The sequence below is a fragment of the Trachemys scripta genome, chromosome 1 (assembly GCF_013100865.1).
Source record: "Trachemys scripta elegans isolate TJP31775 chromosome 1, CAS_Tse_1.0, whole genome shotgun sequence".
NCBI classification, from domain to species: Eukaryota; Metazoa; Chordata; order Testudines; family Emydidae; genus Trachemys; species Trachemys scripta.
The window spans coordinates 232,070,377-232,084,284 of NC_048298.1; the positions used below are offsets into that span (position 1 = coordinate 232,070,377).

Here is a 13,908-nt window from a genome sequence, read left to right on the forward strand (position 1 = left end):
ACACAGGTTTTGCACTGATTTAGCTAAATTGGTAGAAAAACAGATTTAGTTAAATGAGTGCACACCTAATACCAGTGTTTCTCAAACTGGGGCTGCCGCTTATGTAGGGAAAGCCCCTGGCGGGCCAGGCCAGTTTGTTTACCTGCCCCGTCCGCAGGTCCGGCCCATCGCGGCTCCCACTGGCGAACCACGGCCCGTGGGAGCCGCGATCGGTCAGACCTGTGGACGGGGCAGGTAAACAGCCCGGCCCGCCAGGGGCTTTCCCTACACAAGCGGTGGCCCCAGTTTGAGAAACACTGCCTAATATGGATACAGTCACACCATATGAAGGGGTTTGTATCTATATAGTTTGGTGCATTACATTTACATCTACCAAAACAGTTAAACCAGTATATGTCTGTGCAAGGGCAGTTGCATCAATTTAATAACATTGTTTTTCTACCAATTTAATTAATCAGTAACTGCAAAAGCAGTTAGTAGATGAGCCCCGAATTAGTACCTTTTGAACTGCGCTCCGCATTTGCTTCCCACTGTGCCTCATTCACATGTGTTAGGACAGGAAGCAGTCCCTGTGAGCAGTGCTTGATTTTCTCTCCTGAATTTTGGGCAGAGAGAGTGGAGGACCAAATGGTGGCCCAGCTGACCTGGTGGTGCTGCCACACCATGAGAGCATCTGTGGAAAGCAGGGTCGCTCTAGATAAGCCAAGACACCCTGTCTTATGATTAATGGAGATGGCAAGTCTCCCTCTGCCCCCAAGACAATATGTTTTCTCTGCTATGGGAAGGGAGCTCCACAGATAATGGGAAGACTGCACTGACAGCCTAGTGAGAGGTCCTGAAGAGCTAGCTGTGTTTTGTTCTTTCTCCTGACTTTTGTGGTCTGATGCCTGAGGACACTGGCAAGTCTGAGTATTAACATTAATGGTTTCTCCTGAACATGGCTCTCCCACATGGATCTTCCACATGGGTTTATTTTCCAAATTATCTTAGAGAAGTAATCGCAGCACGTTTTTTCCCCCTCTTATTTTATTTTAATCTTTTTTCCACCCACAGTGGATTTTGGTGTTAGTGCTCAGCTGGACAGGACGGTTGGCAGGAGAAACACATTTATTGGAACCCCATACTGGATGGCTCCAGAAGTTATTGCCTGTGATGAAAATCCAGATGCTACTTATGATTACAGAGTAAGAAAGTTCTGTTCACACAGTAATAATATAGTGATATCTAATGTCTAATAACCATGAGTGAAGGCAGCTCTTATATTTGTCTCTGTGTATGGTTGTGAGAGTGATTTCTTGTAAAGGTAAATCTGTATAGCGTGAGTACAAAGAACAGATCATTACTAGATGATCATAATTAATAACACTGTAGAATCATAGAATGTCAGGGTTGGAAGGGACCTCAAGAGGTCATCTAGTCCAACCCCCTGCTCAAAGCAGGGCTAATCCCCAGACAGATTTTTGCCCCAGGTCCCTAAATGGCCCCCTCAAGGATTGAACTCACAACCCTGGGTTTAGCAGGCCAATGCTCAAACCACACAGGTTTCCCTGTATTTGTAACTTGTACTGCAGTAGCTCCTAAGAGCTTCAGTCAGGGACAGGGATCCCCTTGTGCTAGGCACAGTAAAAAATGGTATAGAAAGAGTCTAACAAGAAATTTTGTTGTTTTTGATTTCTGTGAATATCTTAGCAATGTAATTTGTTTAATATATCCTGCTTATTGTGGTAAGGTCAAAACAATACATTTTAACATTTGCCTTAAATAGAGTCCCCAGCTGAAATGCATCTTTTTGCCAGAATAGAAGAGTTAAGTTACAATGTAATACAGAAGGAGCTGGTTAAAGCATGTGCTGTTCTGATTTGAGAGATCATCTGAATGTTAATCACTGTGGCTGGGCACAGCTCTCCACTTTTGTCTTCCTGCACAAATGGCTTTACCACCTCTGGTTTGTAACCCACATCATGTGTTTTATTTTTGTTATATCAGCCAGCCAACACCCCTTTACAGTCCCATGCAGCAATTCTATTTAAAGGGACATACAATCATCATCCCCTTTTGCCAGAGAGAAGAGAGCTCTCTCCACACAGAGATCTCCCATTACGTTAGTCTTGCTGGGCTTTCTCTCTCCCTCTCTTGCACTTCCTTCCTGTGCTTCTTTTCTACACTTACAGTTAATGGGCTAATTATCTCCTTAGTTCTCCCCAGCTGAGGCTGACCTAGTAACTAGTCACTCCTTCCCTCAATCAAGCCCCCTCCTGGAGTGGGGGGAACTAATTGGATTTACAGTGACCAGAGTGCTGGTTCAGCTGCTTGTTCTCAGCGCTCTGTCACAATCACATAGAAGATTTATCCATCAAACACTATATTTCTCCAAAAATTAATTGGACACAACTGCTCCTGCATTGAGCTGGAAGCATCAAATCTAACCTCCCTAAAAGTTAAATTGGCTTGATGGTATTTACACCAAAAGTTTTTTTTTGTTTTGTTTTTGCTACATCTTCTAAAGCTAAATTCCTTTATAGAAGCTTTCTGGAAATCTCTCAAGTACATTTTAGCTTGTTTCAGGGAGCCACAAGAGAAGGAATAAAATATGAAATGTGTTTTTAATCTTTACTCAGACTAATGCATCTCTTCAAACATTAAAACTAGGAGAGGTAGCTAGGAAATGTGAAAGTCTGCGATTATAGTTACATCAAGAGCATTGGAGCTAGTGCATAGGGGTTGATAACTCAGGTTAGATATATGAATGTCCATGGTTGATACGCACACCTGAACATCTAGCTAGGATTGAGCCCGTTTGTCTTGACTAATAACTTTACATATTCCTTGCCCTGATAGAGATCTGTGAAAAAATGTAATCCCTTTCAGGGTGGAGTTGATAAGACATAAGGGTGAAGGTTAAAGTAAGATAACAGACCTCAATAGATAGAAATTATTCTGAGGGGGAGAAAACCCCCAAACTAATCTACATGTTTAATAATTAAAGGGGATCAAATGTAAAGGAATTCCATGAGGCATTTATGCTCATGTCTCTTAAAACACTCCCTTATTGCTCCTGATGTGAAGTGGAGGTACTTCACATAGAGACATCTCAATATCCTCCTACTACATATTCTATTTCTTAGAAAATTAGTGTTTTACAAGCTTACTTTAATCATTGGTACTGATGGGTTGAGCCAGAACAAACTGGTGCCTGGCTGGGAAGCTTCTGGGGCCTGAAAATGCAGTTGTTCCATTGCTTGGAGCTAATGGTGAGCACAGAGAAGAGTTTGTTCACCCATTCCAGTATGTCTTCCCATATTCTAAAAGGATTATCAACCTGGAAGCTCTGAGCACTATTTTCCTCAACGGTAGTTCTCTTCCCCACATCCCGAATGGAGGTGATATTGTCTCCTGTCAGGACCTACTGTAGCTCCTTGAGCTCAGTCCATTCCAGGACTCCTAAGCAGTTACTTATTTTTGGTGTTCCTCTGGTGGAAGAGAATCTCTAAACCATAGTTCTGATTCAGCAGGGAATGCAGTTATCCTCTGGTCCTAGTGGCTATCCAGTGCTAATATCCTGAAAGATTTCCATTCCAGGATCCCCCTTGTGTAATGACACAAATAATACGAGATTGCTGGGATGAGGCGCTCACTCTGGCCACCAGTGGTTCATGAAACAGTAACTTCTTACTTTTCTTGGGCACATGGGCGGTTGCCTGTGTCTCCTGACATTAGGAATTCATGCTGCTAAGACATGTTCTAATTTTATTGGGCAATGTAAAGGTAGAGGTTTGGCTGAACTGCCAATAAGCAACGATGGGCTCATTTAAAAAAAAAAAATCCCTACATAAAAATACTGTTAGATTATCAACAGAAGAAAAGAATTTTTTAAAATCTAATTTTTAGAACTATTTTATTTAAGGTTTTGTATTTCTGATAATTAACACATCTGAAAACTGACTTCTTGGTTTCACTTTTGTTCCTAGTCTATGCATTTTCAGGATCTCATATGCTAGGAGAGGGCTGCAATGTTTGGATTGCAAATACTACCGGGGAATGTTCACCTCTTACAATAACTGTATCCAGGGAAATATAATTATTTTTTACAGAACTTAACTTTTGGTTAATTATGACCTAATTATGTCTTGAAATGTCCTAATATGAAAGTGTTTGTATACTATTAAGAAATTAAGTGTGCATAATTGTATGTGTGTGTATATAACACAAATGCTGTATGGCATCATATTTAGCATTTTATATTAGGGCTAAAAGAAGAAAAGCCATTTTAAAAACTGTTGTTTAAATAACCTTGGTAGCTGGTTTTAGTTTCTTACCTGCAGTGCACTAGTAGATGCCATTACGTAGTATGACAATGAGAAAGTGTACCTACTAACATATGGTCTCTTTCTTTGCAGAGTGACCTTTGGTCATGTGGCATTACGGCCATTGAAATGGCAGAAGGAGCTCCCCGTAAGTGATATGTGTGCTTTTTCCTAAGGGGTTCATTAAGACAGAAACGTATACTTATGAGTTGCTGGTTGTAATTCAAACCCAGTTTTGAGGTTTCCGAAAATGCACTGATGGTGTATCTATACTTCTTGGTTTTTCCTGCACCATAAATATAAAATTCTACAAATGGCAACTCTCTTGATAAAGCTACTACTACAGTGTGAAAGCATTACTGTGCAGAGATTGTAATTGTAGTGGTGTAATAGCAATGACAGGACTATTTGGAAACCAATGGGTCTGTAAACTTCCTGACCATGAGCTATATTAGGCTTTGGAATTGTGTCCATAGGGAAGTGGTGGAAGCCCTATTGCTTGGGATATTTAAAACCAGACTGGGAGAAAAAAATGCTAAAAGTGTACTGGCTTAAAAAATCTTGCTCTGTCAGGGAGATGGACTGCATGGCTTAGTAGGTCCTTTCTATCTCTGATTTACATGAGTCTGTGTAATGGTAACATTCTTCTTGAACTCTGAGACTTATCTATTTAAATCTCCTCTTATGAATGTTTTCGTTTTCATTGGACAGAGTAGAAGACTCTTGGAAGACTGTGGTTTAAATTATAGACTTAGCTTTAACACTGACAGTGAAGAACTTTTAAAAGCAGACTATTTGAGTATATTCAGCTGCCAAGTCTGATGATTTTTGAGGGGTAAAATTAAAAACTTAAAATGCCTAACTTTTCCATGGTGCTTTTTTCTCTCACACGTCCTCTGTGAAGATTAACAAAGCATAAAGCTGACAGCAGCAAGGGGAGCAAAAAACAAGAACTTAGTTACAAAAAAAGAAAAATTGCTATCAATTTTTTTTTTTAAGTAACTATTTTACTTGTAAAACTGCAAATTGGCTTTTTTCCTACCACCCCATTCAGACATTCAGGGGTGTGGACTTTTGTCTAGACTCAAAATGGTAGCTTCATTGTAGCCCATGCTTACAACTCAGATTTTTAAATCTAACGTACAGCTGAGTGTGCTTATTCACATTCATGTTTTAAGAGATCTGATGGGTTTTTCTCATAATTATATTTGCATGGGTCCAAATCTACAGAGGCTTCTCCCAGGATGAATCAACTAGCACAAAGCTAACCGCATTAGAACCACTATTTGGCTACTAGTCTGCATGTAACCGTAGTTCTTTAGGTTTCTTAAACCACTTTTTGGTTCAGATCATGTGCATATTTTTTGCTCTTCATCCAGTGCTAGTCTCTATTGTATTCCATTGAGGGTTTGCACATGTGCACTGTGTCTGTAGCCAGAGATTTTGGAAGTAGTAGCTTCTGTTGGTCCGTGCAGGCGCCCTTGGCTCACCTCATGGTTTTGTCTGAGGTGACAAAGGGAGGGGCAGACTGATCACATCCCCAGTTTCTTCTTACTGCTGCGTGGTCTGGGTTGGAATTATTAGTGTCCTCTTGCATGTGACGCACCTTAAAAATATACAATTGAACATAGTTAGTTTTTAGAATAGTTTACTGTTTCTATTGTTTTTATAGTAGTTTTTAGAAGTTTGCTAGTTTTAGGAGTAGAATTAGGGTTCTTTCCGGAAAGTTTCGTTCCGCATGGACCCTCTCACCGATGCCCACATGTGGGTACTGGACTATGCTGAAAACTTCAGTCTTTAAAATCTGTGCCTCCTGCCCGCATTCCTTCTCGGTCTGTTACAAACATCAATGCTGCCTCTACTGCTTGGGAGAAGTCCACATTGCATTCAGGTGCAGTATCTGCCAGTGCTTCCCCAGCCATACCCGAGAAGGTCGGGCTCTCTGCCTCTGGAAGCCCCTCATGGAAGTCGCCATGAGACCTCATTCAGAGTCTGTCTGGATAGCCTCCACTGTACATCGGCCTGGGGCTGCCAGGAGTGCGCCTCCAGCTATGGAGTCTGAAGTCAGCACTGGTGGTACCACCGCTATGGACCATGCGCCAGGATCTAGCTGAGAGGTAAGGAAGCATGTGGTACTCTCTTCCCTCCAGTGTCGGATGGACCCACGTCAGGTTTGTGTGGGGGTCCCCTTTCTCCCATCTTCCCTGGACAGGGTGATCATCACCAATGCCATCCCTCGTAGGATGGGGAGCGCACACAGATCACATGACACAGGGAACATGGACCTCTTGGGAATCCAGGATGCACATCAACATTCCAGAATGCCGGGTTGTACGGAAGGCATGCCGAGTATTTCTTCCATCCATTCATCCCCATCGTATTCTTGTCATGTCGGACACCACTACCACTTTTTACCACATCAACAAACAAGGGGGCACAAAATCAACTGGTCTCTATATGGAGGTGATCAGCCTCTGGAATTGGTGCATCACCCACCAGATCCTGTTATCTGCAGCCTACCTCCCAGGGACTCAGAATGTGATTGCAGACTCTCTCTCGGCAGACGATTTGTGATCGATCATGAGTGGGAACTCCACAACACCGTAGTATGAAATATCTTCGACCAATGGGGGATTCTGACCAGGAACCTCTTCAACTCTGCAGTCAACAACAAATGCAGCACTTACTGCTCCAGAGGGTAGTGGTCCCTTCCCTCAGGGTGATGCGCTCATACTCTGCTGGTCGGACCAGATTAACTATACCTTCTCCCCTCTACAACTCCTGCCACGAGTACTCCAAAAGATCAGGTAGGTCAGAGCAACGGTCATCTTGATTTTCCCATGCTGGCCCGGACAGTTCTGGTTTCCCAACCTACTCCACATGTCAGCCCGTCCCCGCTTTCTCCAAGCTACTGAGGCAACACCACAACAGGATCAGATGTGCAGATGCTTCACCTCAGGGTGTGGTATTTGGATGGGCATCTTCTTTAGAATGGGTGTGCTCATGAGAGGTGCAAAATATCCCCTTGAGCAGCAGGACAGAGTCCACTAAGCATTCCTACCAGGCCAAGTGGAACCACTTCACCCCCTGGGCCCAATAGAAGGGGCTTTCCCCAGAAGAGGTTCTGATTCCCCTATTTTTGGATTACCTCCTGCCCTTGAAGGCTTTGCATCTCTCCCTCAAGATATATCTAGCGGTAGTTAGTGCCTTCCACTGCGCCATGGAGGGACACTTTGTATTTACAGACCCATTGATTGCTAGGTTTCAGAAAGGCCTCATCGGAACCATCGCACCCTACAGCCTATTGCTCCCTAGTGGGACCTTAACCTCGTTCTGTTGGCACTAACGAAACAGCCCTTCAAGCTGCTGGCTTCATGTTCTATGTCCCTCCTTTCCATGAGAGTTGCCTTCCTTGCAGCTGTCTCTTCGGCGAGAAGGGTAGGTGAGCATGGGGCCATGATGGCAGACCCTCCTTTCACCACTTTCTATTAGGATAAAGTCTCTCTGAACCTACACCCCAAATTTCTGTCAAAGGTCGTATCCAAGTTTCATTTCAACCAGCCCATCCACTTACCTGCTTTCTTTCCGAAGCCTTACACCTCAGAAGAGGAGCGACAACTTCATATCTTCGGCATCCATCGGACCTTTGCCTTCTACCTGCAGAGGACAAGACAGATCAGGAAATCTTCTAGATTGTTTATCGCTATAGTTGACAGAGTTAAGGAACAGGCAATCTCCACACAGAGAATATCTAAATTAATTTCGGGGTGCATTCCACTGTGCTATCAGCTGTCAGGATTGCCTCCTTCCCCCCAGGGTGAGGACCCCTTCCATGAGAGCCCAGGTTTTGACCACAGCCACCCTCTAAGATGTGCTGGTTCAGGACATATGTAGGGTGGCCATGTGGAGTTCAGTACATACCTTCTCTACGCATTACTGGGTGCAGGACTCTGCTATGGACGCCTTATTTGGCATGACTGTCCTCTACTCAGCTGTTCCTCATCCTCGCACCCTCCTCTGATGTCGATACTGCTTGTTAATCACCCTCAGTGGAATACAAATAGGGACTATCATGCAAAGAAGAGGAGGAGATTACTTACCTGTAATTGGAATCTCTTCAAGATGTGTGGTCCCTATCTCTATTCCACTTCCTGGCCTCCTTCCCTTCTGCTGCGGATCCGTTGGATTTGTGGGGGAGAAGGAACTGAAGGCATGGTCGGTCCACCCCACCTTTTATCACCTTGGATGAAACCATGAGGTGAGCCAAGGGCACATGGATGGACCAACGGACACTACTACTTTCAAAATCTCTGGGTCTGGATGCATGATGGAATACAGTGGAATACAGATAGGGACCATATATCTCCAGTTACAGGTAAGTAACCTCCTCTTGTTTTAATTAAATCTCTGTCACTGGGCTCCGTAAGCCTGTGTGTGCATTTCACCTGATTGGACTCGGTAATTGATATTACTTCATGCTAAACTGTTGGGTTCAGATTGGCCCCTCTTACAGAAGAACCCACAACGGGGTCTGTTGCGGAAGGAAATGAGTTATAATGAACCCCTCACCGGTATCCTCTATGATCATTCCTTTAGGTTTGCTCTCCCTGCAGAGTAGTTTGAGAGATCCACTGCCAAGCATGGGAGATTAGGGCCATCTGCACAGAGTCCTTTGCCCCCTACCATCTCCAGCCTTCAGCACCTCCTTTGCCCCTTCACTCATTGGTAGTGGTGTTCAGCTGAAGTTGAGATACCAGGATGTCGTCCTTTGCCACAGGGGCCCTTGCTCCTGGCCTCATTTTGGCCCCCAACCTGCTATGTCTCTACCCCCACCGCCTTTATGGATCCTGACACTACAGAGTGCCCTTGTGTTTGGAGAACGGTGTTTGGAGAACGGGGACAGTGCTGCAGAGGAGGCTGACTCTCCCTTCCATGAGGTCCCCGGAGATCTCTGCACAGAGGTCCCCTCCATGTTTGGATCTGAGGGGATAATCTAGGCCTTTATTTTTGTCCGCATTAAACTCAGAGTTAGGGGCAGAACTTTTGTCTTAACTTTTGCATTTCAGTTTAATTCTGCTTAATGTCATTCCCGTGTCCATCACGTGTAGGGGTTGGTGATGGGGAAATGTCTATGAAAATGAAATAATCCTGAAGTGAAGACAGTGAAAATGCAGAATCATGAGAACTGGAAAAACAACTGAACAAAAAAAATTTTTTTTCCAGCCCTCTGTGACATGCATCCAATGAGGGCGCTGTTTCTTATACCCAGAAACCCTCCTCCACGGCTAAAATCCAAGAAATGGTATGTAGAGGCTATTGTGTTTTCTGTAGTCTGTTTCATTATGTCCTTTACAACATAGCACTTTCTTATCTTTTATTTCATGGCATGCTTTTTTGTTACCATTTCCATGAACTGTAAAATAATTTAGGCTGGCTAAAATCAATCTTTTATTATCTTCTACACTATTAAATCAAAGCACAAAATGAGATGTGCATTGATTATTTTTAGCTCTATTTTTTTTCAGTGAAATTTTGTCTTTTGTATCATGAGACAAAAATGAGCTGTTCTGTTGACAGAGCAGCATCATATTAAGGTGACAAATTATACCACAGCTCAAAGCCTAGACTTCTGCTGCATTCCTAATATGCAATATCTTTTCTAAAATACAGTATTATAAAGAAACAGGACAGTGCCATTGACTTCTAGATGCTGAGTTGAAAGGAACTATTAAAATTAATGAAGGCTTTTACTATAATTATTGCAAACGATTGAAATTGTTCTTCTTGCCAGCTGGGAATAATCCCTTAACAATACAGGATTTTCTTCCCCATTATTAGATACAAATGATTTGTATGAAGCAATAATTTTCACTAGAATGAGGGTTTATGTAGGTTGAACATGATAACCTTAAAATTGTCAATGAAAGCCTCAACGTTAACAAAAGTAATGCTTTACTGTGCTTTCTTCTTAAGTTAAGGAAAAGTGTGTGTGTGTGTGTGTGTGTAAGGAAATTGTATGACTATGAGGTTGAATGCTAGAGTCCTATCAAAAAAGAAATTAGTAAAGTGATGTGACCAGTTACACCGATCTATAAATAACATAATTAACTCTATTGACTTGGTGCACTGGATCACTGTTTGGAATGCTGGAATGACTTTCTCATACAGTAATTACTATTGGAGCATCTGTGTGAGTGTGTTTATTTTAAATAATTTTTTATAAAACATCGAGTTTATGAATTCATACCTATTCATAGAGTTTTGAAAAAGGATGAAAAAATGTTTGTTTTAGATGTAAACTTTATCTGTAGTGTTTATAATCCCAACATTGCAGCATTTTGCTAGTGCATAAGAATCAGAAAGTTAAACTGGCTAAAAACAGCATTGGTACTGAGAGTGTTTTTACTCAGAAAGGTGAATGAAGGGCAAAAAGTAAACAGGATAAGTGATGAAAAATACAATTTTAAGCATTATTTTCACTCTGTTTCTAAAGTTTTGTTAGAAACAGAGGTAAGGGGGAAAAATAATTATTTTTATCTTAAAAGTGTCTCTTTAAGAATGCCTCGTGTACTCCTGGGGGCATTCTGCAGCAAAAAATTAAAAATTCTGTGCACAATATTTTAAAATTCTGCCAATTTCATTTGTCAAAATAACACTGCATAATTGCCAGTTTCAATTATTTTGGTAATTTATTTCAAAATACCTATCAGCAAGTATGTCTGTAACAATACAGACACACACAAAAATTCCCCCAGGAGTCGAGAGTTAAAGAAGCCCCTATGACAACCTAGTTCTTGCTTCTCTGCCCCTTCTCTCTTTCCTCCCCCCATCCCCCGAGCCCGAGCTGGGGGGCCAGACACCCAAATCCCTCCCCCCCCCCAGAACCCAGCTGCGGGCCCCCCCTTGCCCCAACATCTGTCCCCCTCAGCCTCCTGAGTCCAGGGATCCAGAGGGAGAAACAGCCTGATGCTTGGTCCCGGGTTTGCATGGAGTTTCCTATGTGCCCCCCTATCCTTTCCTCAGGGCATGCTGTGAACTGCAGCTGCCAGGAACCCTCTAGTTCCCTCTCCCTCCTCCCAGCAGTGTCTTCTATATCAGTGGTTCCCAAACTGGGGTTCGTGAACCGCTGGGGGTTCGCAAAATGTTACAGGGGGTTCTCAGGAAAAAATTCCCTAATGGCGGACAGAGTTGTCCAAAGGGACCCCGGGCAGCCTGGAGCCAGCAGCCCGGAGTCCCTGGACTTCCAAGAGCTAGGCAGATCAAAGCAAGCACATCTATCACACTGAGGAGATTTAAACTTCAAGACTCCTTATAAGAAATGGAAAGGGAGGTGGATATTTTTTGCTGTTTTTAAAATTAAGTAGGCATCTAGTATTGTTTTTAAAATTATTATGAAGAACAAGTTTAAGCTTTGTTGTAACGTGTGTTGTTTGCTTGAACTGCTCAAGACCTGAATGCTTGTGTAGGAGGAACTCTTTGAGTTGGCTTCTTAGATACATTCATGCTGTTTCACATCTGATACTTCTTAATGAAACATAGGAGCCTGGTCTTATAACAGACTTATTCAAAGTGATACAAGCTATGAAAGTGAGCTCTTGGAAGAGTGTTGCCATTTTCATAAAGTAATAAAAATACTGTAATGATAAATAATAATTAATAATAAATAATGTGTAATAAGCATGTCATAAAAACACATTTTATATTTCCAAGATCACTGCTCTTATAATTTATACTCAGGTAAAGGAGAAAATCCCTGGAAATATTCATTTTTAGGAGGGGGTTCTCGAGACTTGACATTTTAGTGAAAGGGGTTCACAGGTTGTTAAAGTTTGGGAACCACTGGTCTATATGTAAGCTGGGATCTGTCAAGTCCAGTGGCCTCTAGTGATGGCTAGCAGTACTGCAGCCCATTTTGGTGGGGGGGGAAAGGAAATTCTGCATGCACAGCGTTAATTTCTGCAAAACTCTGCATTGCGCAGTAGCGCAGAATTCCTCCAGGAGTACCATGGAGTAGTTACTACTTTAGCAATATAATGTTCTGATTTACCAAACGTATTCCTCATCTCCATATCCATTAGACAGAGGTGAATTGAATTCCATCACGAACTTCAGTAGTTAAATCAGGGATTAATTTGGTCCTGTGTCCCCTGATTGAACAAATTATAAGGCATTAAGTATTGAGAAAATGTTATTTTAAAAAATGCATACTTATTCAGTTAAAAAACCAAAATGTTCTTCAATTCCTACAGACCTATCCCACTAAGCCAGGTGCATATAAAAACAGGTCGGTATTACTTGCAATAATGGAAGAGTCCCCAAATTGTCTTGGTAGCATTTTTGTGGCTCTTTTGAGGACATCTATCTAAGATACCATTTATACTGCTAGACAGAAGCATGCTGTTTTGGGGGAGAGCACTTAAATTTTTTGGACTAATGAGGAAAAACTGAAAAATGGATTATTTGAGTCTTAGCTTTACACTTCTTTTTTTCCTCAGGTCAAAAAAGTTCTTTAGTTTTATAGAAGGTTGTTTAGTGAAGAACTATATGCAGAGACCCTCCACCGAGCAGCTTTTAAAACATCCTTTTATACGCGATCAGCCAAATGAACGGCAAGTCCGAATCCAGCTTAAGGACCACATAGACAGGACCAGGAAGAAGAGAGGAGAGAAAGGTATGCAGACTTTTAAAATTAAGCCTGTGTTTACTTGTATATATTTTTAAAAACTGATTATTTGATATTCTACCAACTTCTGAGTTTACAAAAAAAATCTAAGACCATATAGTTATCATTGTAGATAAAGCCTGTGGATTAAACTGAAGCTCACATCCAAATGAAGGTCTTCTTGTGTCTCTGGGATGAGATGACATTTGAATGGTTCCAAAATGTTGTATATAAATCTGATCACTTAAGCTGGTCAGAACTGGATTGCTGAGGCCCTGTAGCAGGAGCTAAGTATTTTAAGATAAAAATATTGAAAGAGACACCTGGAATATTGTTTCCTCTTTCTTGCTAGATGAGACAGAATATGAATATAGCGGAAGTGAGGAAGAGGAGGAGGAAGTGCCTGAACAAGAAGGAGAGCCAAGGTAATAGTCGCTGATGGGAGGCCATTCAAACATCTAGACAAATAATTTTATAACCCATCTTGACAAATCTGGAGTATACTTTTATTTCATAAGCCTTTACACCGGTTACTAAATATAATTAATCACATACATTAATGAGACATGAACCTCAAAAGGTTTGAACATTTGCTCAGACCTCTGAACTTTTTTGAGGTCCCCATCCCGTCCACTCTAAACTTGGATGCACCACAGAGGGACTTGATACCCTGTAGACCAGTGGCTCTCAACCTTTCCAGGCTACTGTATCCATTTCAGCAGTCTGATTTGTCTTGCGTACTCCCAAGGTTCACCTCACTTAAAAACTACTTGCTTCCAAAATCAAACATAAAAATACAAAAGTGCCATAGCACACTGTTACTGACAAATTGCTTACTTTCTCATTTTTACCACATAAATACAAAATAAATTAATTGGAATATAAATATTGCGCTTACATTTCAGTGCATATTATATAGAGCATTATAAACAAGCGATTGTA

General features: G+C 41.9%; 1 protein-coding gene across 7 annotated transcripts in view; it reads left to right on the forward strand.

Annotated features, from left to right (window-relative positions):
* The window catches only part of MAP4K4 (mitogen-activated protein kinase kinase kinase kinase 4), a 251,981-nt gene that overhangs the window by 164,622 nt on the left and 73,451 nt on the right, over positions 1 to 13,908 (forward strand). For all 7 annotated transcript variants that reach the window (XM_034757996.1, XM_034758000.1, XM_034757997.1 and 4 more), the window contains 5 exons: positions 1,054 to 1,184; positions 4,398 to 4,452; positions 9,528 to 9,606; positions 12,800 to 12,975; positions 13,319 to 13,391. In XM_034757996.1, the coding sequence (XP_034613887.1) occupies positions 1,054 to 1,184; positions 4,398 to 4,452; positions 9,528 to 9,606; positions 12,800 to 12,975; positions 13,319 to 13,391 (514 nt within the window). The remainder of the gene's footprint in view (positions 1 to 1,053; positions 1,185 to 4,397; positions 4,453 to 9,527; positions 9,607 to 12,799; positions 12,976 to 13,318; positions 13,392 to 13,908) is intronic.